The sequence below is a fragment of the Cetorhinus maximus genome, chromosome 18 (genome assembly GCF_964194155.1).
Source record: "Cetorhinus maximus chromosome 18, sCetMax3.hap1.1, whole genome shotgun sequence".
NCBI classification, from domain to species: Eukaryota; Metazoa; Chordata; class Chondrichthyes; order Lamniformes; family Cetorhinidae; genus Cetorhinus; species Cetorhinus maximus.
Genome location: NC_135896.1, coordinates 97001788 through 97011792, shown reverse-complemented (window position 1 = coordinate 97011792; position 10005 = coordinate 97001788). Strand labels below are relative to the sequence as shown.

The window sequence follows — 10005 nt, the reverse complement described above, 5'->3', positions numbered from 1 at the left end:
TGCCCTCATCATCACCAAATAGGACAGAATGGCTGACATCAATTTTGGGATATTTTGAATTCAAAAGGTCTCACATCAACATGTCTCAACTGGAGCATTTATGCTAGCGTCGCGTATTAAAAAAAAATGTGGAGCTGGTTGACAGGCTTTTGAAGTTTGGACAAGTATGTGTGCTGACCTGATTTCACTTTATGCACCTATTCTGTTTAACATTAGGTTTCAAATATTAGAACTTCTCCAAGCTGAAAGCTTAAACTCTTAGCCAAACCTATAAGCTCCCAGGTCACTTACAAGTTCAGTGGCCTGTTGTGGGCCTCTAATTTGTATTGCTAATGTCGACATGTCTTTTTGAAGTCATGGAAGGTACTTGCACACACCGGATGATCTAATGATGCAGGCTCTTAGCAATCATTTTAGACCAACCAATTTCCAATTACTTACTGAAACCAAGCAAAATCATGACAAAAAGTTTTACGCAAGTTTACTTTCCAATTCAGAACCATATATCAAACATTCACTACGCTCTTTTCAATCCTACCTGAGTGTCCTGCAAAATATTTTACCACAGTGATTTTGCTCAGATTTTGAGAAGAAAGTAGTCACATTTCTGTTCATTCTCATCATGTTCCTAAAGTGTTGAACTTGCTCTCATTAGGATGTTAAAGGAGATCAAGTTGAACATATTGATAGGCAAAATCATCCAGGGCTAATTACACGAAAAAATGTTGTGTAAAAAATAATATTCACCATGTCAAATATGCTACAAAAAGTCAATGATTTTCAATAAACTATTCTTTAGCTGTGATTACAATATGTTCAAGCATAACACATTCAATCTGCCATCGTTTTACTGTCAATCCCCATTCATTTCAATTTTATGAACTGCAATTCATCTTTATGGAACAGAAAAAAGGCATGGAAGGAAGTAAAAATGATTAGGATTGGGGATTATTTCTAAAACATTTCCATATTTTTTGCGTTCTCTAAACAGCGCCGTGTAAATCTGATCAACAAATGTTTGTAACATCTGATTGTCTACATCAATTAATAGTAAAAATTACTATTTTGATGAGGCACTTTCAGATTTAACCTTAATATACTTTATAATAAGCATACATAATAATCAATCGTAATAAGGTTCGTTATCCTTTACTTGGGACTTCAAATCCATATTCCTTTGTCAACCATAACAAGCATAAATCGATAAACAGCGATTGTAGCAAAATTGATCATTTTATTTTAAAGTGCAATAAGAAACATCTACAGACAATGTTTTTGATGGAAAGGAATAAAGTCTGGTAGGAAAATTTCGTGACAGTCATAAATCCAAGATTATTTCTTGTGAAAACAAAACACAACTTGCTACATTGTTTATGGATACCAGTACATTTCTTCTATATAAGACAAGGAAGGTGTGGATCTTCCCAACAGTGAAATCCTGATCCCGATTCTGTTAACTTTAGAAGCTTTATCCTGCTCAAACATGTCACACTAGTTTCATAAACATTCTACTAGTTTGCATAAAAAGATTAAAAGCAATAGCAGCAATACAGAGCAGTATTATTGAACAGGACACATATTTGCACACACAGTCAATAATAGACAATTATCTTCTCTGCCTTATGGGTTAACATCATAAAATTGTTTACAAAGAACAGGTTTACCATTTTGCCATACCTGGCACATAGAGGAAATCTTTGTCCAATGTTGCAAAATAATTCACAGATTACAGTGATTATGCGTTGGATTATTAGTGTTCTACATTTCAACATCAAGATTCCTTTAAACAATTGGTATGAAGTTGTGTTTGCAAAGACCTAGAATTTTGTCCCACTTTCTTTGGTAATGAAATGGATGATCTGTTATCTCTTGCAGTTGATAATATTTTCAGGAACTGGTGCATTTGAACTGAATTTACAAACTCTAATTAAGAATGGCAAACATTCTGCAATTAAATACAGCTTTAATGAAGTTTAAAGAAAATATCCTTTACTTTACTGCACAATGTTAATTCTAGTTCTACGAATGAATAAAAATAACACCTTTTCATCAACAAACTGTATGTTTCATGTAGGAAATTAATAAATAACTGGTATAACAGGTGAAAAAGATGCAATTACATTGATTAAAGGAATATGCTCATGCCTCTTTACTTAATTGATGAAATGGATTTCACTACTGTCACTAAACTTAAATCTGCCAAAAAAATTAACAAAGACATTTTTGCTTTTTATACCGCACACTTCATTCACAATTTTTGCTTCATGTTGGGGTGCAGGGTTCCTTGGGCACTGAACCAGTGTGTGGTTCAACTGGTCATTTTTTAAGTGCAAGCCCAGGCAGTAAATGATAGCAGGTTACAAGGGGTCAATGAGCAACATCATAGTTGAGCTCAGACCTGCTCTGACATTCCAGAAGGGGTCACCATTTAGCAATCATAAGTGGCAGCTCAGGCTAATAATCCCCCTTGCCGACCCAAGGACACTTGAAGACTATTGCAGGACCCCTTAGTTAACCTGCCTGAGATCAGCGAACTTAACCCAAGCCATGGATTGAATCTGGGCCTATCATGCTCTCTAAGGTTATCGTGACATCAAACCATGAAGGGAGTTCAGAGACTCTAGCTTGATCTGTAAAGGCTATATAGTGAAAACCTTCACAACTATAACCCTCCATATATTATATTGTTTTGATAAAATATTTCTATTTTGAATAACAAAAAAACCTGGATATAGCCAAGTGCCCAAATTGACATTTCTATAAAGTACATTGTTAACTCTAAAGGTAGTAAATATCATGTGTCAACTTGTTTTATTTCTGATAAATGAATGACGCTGTCATGTCATCCTCATGACACACATTCTATACAAAAATACATTAGAAGTTAATGATCAGCAGTAGTTATTGCTGAGCACAATGCCATCCAGTGTTATGTAGATGTATCCGCATATTTTTCAATCCTATTAAGGGAAGATGGATGCTTTTCCTTTCATATGTTTATTTGCACACGTTAATTTGTCATGCAATATATGTTAGCTCTTTAATAATCAAATAACCATTTTTATGCATGGGCAGTAAAACTGCAGCAGTTAATAATACAATTTCTGACTTTGAATTTGTTAACTGGATATTACATTGACGTGCTAAAGATAAAAAATGCCTTCCTCCCAAATATTAAAGCTGCATTTCCTCCCAAGCATTTTGTTAAGATCAATAGTGTATATCAAAATAAACTTTAAAAAAGTTGCACATAAATCCATTTTGGGATTGTAAAATACAAAGTATAACGAATTGAATGTAGTTATTGCTTTCTATCTCTATATTTACACTTCACTTTTTACTGTCGCCATTTCCCTGCACTTCAGACAATTCAAAACAATGTCTGCCTTTCTAAGAACTAAGTCAAACATTTAATATTAACTCGTTTTGGCCAGAACTTATTGATTAAGTCAGGTCTGCAGCTTAACAGAGAATGAAGTATTACTGAAAGTACTCTTTTAAAATGTTTTAAAATAATATTTGGAATATTTGAATAACAATTCAAATGATAGCCTTCTTAATATTCTATAAGAATTACTGCAAAACCTATGGATGATGGGGCTTTACGGACTCCACATACTCAGATCCCAGGATGTAAACAGTGAATTGTAAGGGTTATTTCAAAAATATTGTGGATCTTATACAGGTTAGGGTAAGTATACAATACAACTGACATCAATTTGTTGGATGCTGAATAGGATGTCACAATAATAATACTTCTTGCACATGCAGAAGATAGAGATCCCAAGTAAATTGAAGGTGTTCATGAAACCGAGAATGGTATTGAAAAGAACAAGACTAACAGGGTTTAAATCACTAAGAGTAAAAGGAAGGCAGGGAGAGCATGAATGATATGCTGTGCAAAGACAGTATCTTTGAGGATTTAACACAAATTTTTGCCAGCAGCAAATCTGGTGTCTCATGAGCTTTCTCCTCATGAGTGCTAGTACAAGATGAAGCAATCCTAATTTACACTTGCCCCAGACTTTAGATCCTACAAGTTGTCATTATCTTTCACTGTTGCCAGAAGACAAACTGGAGTCCTGTCCTGCTGAGGATAGGGCACCATCCAGACTAACAGTCATGGAGCGAACTTTTATGGGAGAGGCAGGCAAAAGCCCGGTTTCCCTGAGCTGGAGAAACAGCAAGGCAATTGGGTAGTGGGGCAGCGAGGCAATCGCTGGCAACCAGCCAGAGCTCAGAACTTGCGGTATATCGTGGTTGTTCAAAATGTGAGTGAATGTTCAAGTCTGTTAAATATCATGTAATTGTTGGCAATGACACTGCTCCTCAATACTAACAGGAAAATCAATTCTGATGTACTTTTTGAAGTTGAATGATCTCTTGGCAGAGATGAAAGAAAGAAATAAACACTCGCTGGGCATTGCTGTGTTTCAGTTCCAAGTCACATTTTCTTTTGTGTTCTGAATCTTTTACTAAGTTTGCCTTTGTCTTGTTTTTCTAATAGGTTTCCATCTGTGCACCAGACACTTTGGGCAGGATTTTGACCTCGGTGTGTGGCCAACACGCTGGAGCGCAAAATAGCACGCGATAACGTTGGGCAAGTGTCCCGATGCCATCGCGCACTGGTGTGGTATCTCGGTCAGCGGGTGCGTGGGAGAGTGGGTAGCGCGCCCGCCGACAATTAAAAGGCCTGTTAAGGCTGTTAAAGTTTCAATTCGTGGGGTTTTTTTGCTGCCCGTCCAACGTTACGGTTGGCGGGCGGGCAAATCGGCCAGGCGGCCTTTGCATTGTTGAGGAAACATTGCCCAAGGGTGGGATGAGGTTTCCGAGATTAATTTAAAAAAAGATTAAAATGTGTGGACATAATTTTCACCATCCGTATGTGGAGGTGACTCGTTCTGACGCGTGGACGTTGTTTCCGGATTTAACCTTATGTTTTTATTGATTTTAAATTCGTCAGCTCCCTGAGGCAGCTCTTTGCCTTCAGGGAGCTTTCCTTCCAACGCTCTCCCGCACCGGCGCTGACTCCTCCCGCCCCCCCCACCCCGACAGTGCTGAGCATCTCAGGGCTCTTTTCACCCTGGCTGGCCGTTAATTGGCGAGCCAGCGTGAAATCGCGGTGGGGGGGGGCCGATCATGGCTGGTAGCTCATTTCCTGGTCGCTCCCAGGTCCGCCGACCACGCCTGCACACCGAGGTCAAAATCCTGCCCTTCATTTTATATAAGGCAATGTGCATTGTACTGAGGGTTATGTTACAGATTTGGTTTAACAGGTTTTGTGGCATGTTATAATGAGGTGTAGGAAGGATTGAACAGAATATACAACTTAAAAGCAATTTACATTATTATTGAATTTTTCAGCAGCTAGAACTGTAATATTTCAACATTTTCAAGAACTTTGTGGCTAGCCCGAAGTGTTGTCTTGTAGTGCAGCGTTTTGGAATAGGCTGAGGCTCCAAGAGAGAATATCTTTCTGAAGAAACAGCACATCGAACTTTAGGTTCCAGGATCCCATTTCATAGATTTTCAAGAGCAATCAGACACAACTTTAACTTAAGCATCCAAATCTCACTTGTGTGAGGGCAGAACATATACATCCTGTGACAACTATAACCAAGAATGTATTACTGCCTTTTGAAAAGGAATGAAGGTGCTTTTGATGTCATCCTGGAATTAAAAACCTCCTTGGTGGGTCGGCATTGGGGTGTGAGCGATGTGGAGATGTGTAAGTCTTTCAAGAAACATCCTCAAATTTTGACTGCATGAAAGAATCAAGTCACAGGACTCTTTTTCTTCTAGGCTTCCTTCAGTTTGTGGTAACACTTGCCTCCCTTTGGCGTAGTCTTTCTTTCTGTTTTGTAAAACAAACAAAAAGCTGGTTGTCATTTATAGTTCTGGGTCTTCAACTCTGTGAGTTCCAAAATCCACATGAATTTAATCGACTGGGTTATTCAGTCAGCTTTGAAAAAGGTTACATTTAAAATCCAAGACTAGAAAATTGCCTCTCAACTGGCAGCTGGATTTTTGTCTAAAAGTAATTACTTTTCATTTTTGTATTACTCATCTGTTATTTGTCTTTTACATATTGTACTTATATTAAGACCAGGGAAGGAACACCCAGCGTTGTGATCCACTCCAAACTGGAGCAGCAAACTCTCAGTGTCAGTGGCCCCTTGAGACTGCTCACACTGGGGACTTATCAGACTACAATTTTTGTCTTCACATTACCAAAATATGGTGGGAGTCATGCCTAGCACAAGGGAAGATGGTTTTGGTTGCTGGAGACTAATCATCCTAGACCTAGGACTTTGCTACAGGAGTTCCTCAGGGTAGTGTCCTAGGTTCAATCATCTCCAGCTGCTTCATCAGTGACTTTCCCTCCACCATGTAAGGTTAGAAGTGGGGACGTTCGTTGATAATTGTACAGTGTTTAGTACCAACTGCTCAGATAATGAAGCAGTTTGTGCCTACAAGCAGCAAGATCTGGACAACATTCAGGCCTGGGATGGTAAGTGGTAAGTGGCAAGTAACATTTGCACCACACATGTGCCAGGCAATGACCATCTCCAAAAATAGAGAATCCAACTATCTCCCCTTGACAATCAAGGTCATTACCATTGCTGAATGCCCCACCATCAGTAAACAAGCTTGATCGGCACCCCAACCATCACCTTAAACATTTACTCACTCCACCACCAGTGCACAGTAGCAGCAGTGTGTACCATCTACAAGATGCACTGTGGCAAATTGCTAAGGCTCCTTTGACACGCCTTCCAAACATGTGATCTCAACCATCTAGAAGGACAAGGGCAGCAGATGCATGGAAACACCACCACCTGCAAGTTCCCCTCCAAGTCACTCACCATCCTGACTTGGAAATATATTGCCGTTCCTTCACTGTCGCTGGTTCAAAATCCTGGAACTCCCTTACTAACAGCACCGTGGGTGCACTTACAGACAGGGACTGCAGCGATTCAAGAAAGCAGCTCACTACCACCTTCTCAAGGGCAATTAGGAATGGGCAATAAATGCGACCATTTGCCACCACCACTGCTGGATCACCACTGCAGTTGGTGTCTGGAACATTATCTGTAAGATATGATTCGGCGAGTATGACTATGTCAGGCTGTTGCTTGACTAGTCTGGGGGACAGCTCTCCCAATTTTGGCACAGGTCCACAGATGTTAGTAAGGAGGACTTGGCAGGGTTGACAGGGCTGAGTGTACTGTTCTTGTTTCTGGTGCCTATGTCAGTGCCAGGTGGTCCATCATGTGTTATTCCTTTTGGACTTTTCTGCAGTGGTTTGGTACAACTGAGTGGCTTGCTAGGCCATTTCAGAGGGCAATTAAGAGTCAACCACATTGCTCTGGGTCTGGAGTCACATGAAGGCCAGACCTGCAGGTAAGGATGGCAGATTTCCTTCCCTAAAGGGCATTAGTGAACCGGATGGGTTTTTACAATGATAGTTTCACTGAGGCCTTCAATTCCAGATTTTTTAAATGCATCAATTAAATTAATTAATTGAATTTAAATTCCACCAGCTACCTTGGCAGGATTTGAACCCATGCCCCCAGGGCATTAGCCTGGACCTCTGGGTTACCAGCTCAGTGACTTTACTACGTGACTGTCTCCCCTATTTGACTGCAGTCCATAATGTACTGGGCACAGGAGAAGCAAGCCACTTCAGGGAAGCAGGAACTGTTTCATTTTGGTTGCCCAGGACAAATTGAGTAGTGGCGAACTGTTTGAGGTGGTGGTAACTTTAACAGCCACTATCACACAATGGTTACTGGGCCAGGAGGCAGCAGGCCCTGATGGAGGAGGTGAAAAGATCAGTGACAGTCTGTCTGGGGAAACACAGCCTCCTCACTCAAAGTGATTCTTAGCCTAGGGAGTCCGTGGGCTGGGTAAGGCTTTTGACTGATAAACCCCCCCACCTCACCTCCTGTCTTCCAACAACCTGACCTGTTGCTAATCTGACATTCGAGGTTAATGCTACTCCTCTTCCTCAAATTTTATTTTCCACTCAAAGCAATGAAGAAAAAACGGCACCCGTGATAAACTGTCAGATAAAGGCAAAAAAACAGCAACAAGCAATCCCCACGCTCAACAATCCCTTGGAAATCTATTAAGTAGGATGGGACAAATTAAGCGCATTGCTTAATTTGAGTGCCTGGAGTGGAGTGACCCCTAGAAGCAGCATGCCAGTCAGTGCCTGAGGTCAATTCTACTCAGTGGATTGACTGTGGGGCTGTACGCTTCTGACCCACCCAGTTAAAACTGAGGCGGAGTCTTAATTACATCGTAGAGCCCAGGTTTGCATGTATTCACGAGGGCACCCTCTCGCTTTCAGTGGGCACCTCAAATATTGACATTACAGCACGTTTGCAGCAGGAACTGGGTGATAAGTGAAACCGTTTGATTTTTACAATGCCTCTCCCAAGTCTTGTCCCACTGTCACCAGCCAGTTTGGTTAAAATTGACCCAAATATTGTACTCCTTACAAAATAAAGTGACTTTATAGCATAATTGCCGTGTTGATTTGAACTCTTCCCATTAATAGGCTGATTCTAGACTCCATGCTATGCTCCAAATCACTTGTGGCACAGACTGTCCATTATCAAGCACATGCTTAAACCCTGGAGGGTGTTTGACCAGCATTTAGTCACACACAGAAGAAGTACAAATTCCAAAGTTCTAACAGCTTACCTCGATTATCCATACAGGGCTATAATTAACTAGAACATTCCGTAACCAAGGAAAATCAGTTCCATAACATTTGCTTATGTTCCCAAAACTGTTTATCACACGGTACAGTACAATTAGACAGGTAGTTAATTCAAAGACAGTGGATAAATCTATATAATCCTTTAACAATAATGGGCCAAGATAATTGCTTGCAACCCGACAGATATCCAACAGAACTAGGTGGGAAGTAAAACTCGCATCATGGAAAAGGCGGCATCATTCAGGACTGTCCTGGAAACGCGCCTACTTCAAGGGAGAAAAGGTTGAAAAGATTAGCATTTACGTTGTGTCTTTCACAACCTCAGAATGCCCTCAAGTACCAGACGGTCAATAAAGTTTTGTGTTTGAATTGTAGTCACTGTTGTCATGTATGTTAGCTCTGCATACATGTGCATTAAACTGTAAACTGATCAATGCCTTGAACTGGGATGAGATATCACATTGATGAAGTACCTCAATCTGCCTTGTAGCATATACCATGGGCAGAATATTACCCTCGGCATGCAGGCGCACACCCGACACGCCCGAGCTCAAAATGATGCGCAATGACGTCCCGACATCGTTGCGCACTCGTGCGACATTTCATTCGGCAGGCGCGCGCCAGAGTCGGTTGCGCGCCTGCCGATGATTAAAAGGCCTATTAAGGCCATTAAGCTAATTAAATTCAAATCCACGCTGCCCGTCCAACCTTACGATAGGCAGGCAGGCGAAAAGGTTAAGCGGCCTTTACATTTTTTAGTAAACCTCATCCACGAGCGGGATGAGGTTTCCTAAAGCAAATAAACATTAAATAAAAACTTCATTTTGGAATTAAAAACATGTCCCATCTCATGTGACAGAGTGAGGGGAAGTTTTTTTATTACATTTTTACTATCTTTATTAATTTTTTTAAAAAGCGCTTCAATCTCCCTGAGGCAGCTCTGTGCCTCAGGGAGACTGAAGCACTTTTTCGCGTGCATGCGCGAAATGCTCGCTAGGCCCGGTTCTCTCTCCTCCCCCCCGCCCGCACAGGCAGCGCTCAGGATAAGGGGCCAATCATTTAGGGCTGAGGTGAAAATAAATTTCTTCATTCAGAGGGTTATGAATCTTTGGAATTCTCTACCCCATTTTCGTTCCCAGATTCTTCGTTGTTGAATATATTTAAGATTGAGATAAACAGATCTTTGGCTTTTGAGAGAATCAAGGGATATAGGGAACAGGCAGGAAAGTGGAGTTGAGGCTGAGGATCAGCCATGATTGCACTGGATGGTGGAG

General features: G+C 40.7%; 1 protein-coding gene across 2 annotated transcripts in view; it reads right to left on the bottom strand.

The window, feature by feature from the left end:
- Nucleotides 1-5671: 5671 nt before the first annotated feature.
- Nucleotides 5672-10005, bottom strand: part of LOC144693385 (formin-like) — a 337591-nt gene continuing 333257 nt past the window's right edge. For both annotated transcript variants that reach the window (XM_078563248.1, XM_078563249.1), the window contains one exon: nucleotides 5672-5854. In XM_078563248.1, coding sequence (XP_078419374.1) covers nucleotides 5810-5854 — 45 coding nt within the window. In that variant the 3' untranslated portion in view covers nucleotides 5672-5809. The remainder of the gene's footprint in view (nucleotides 5855-10005) is intronic.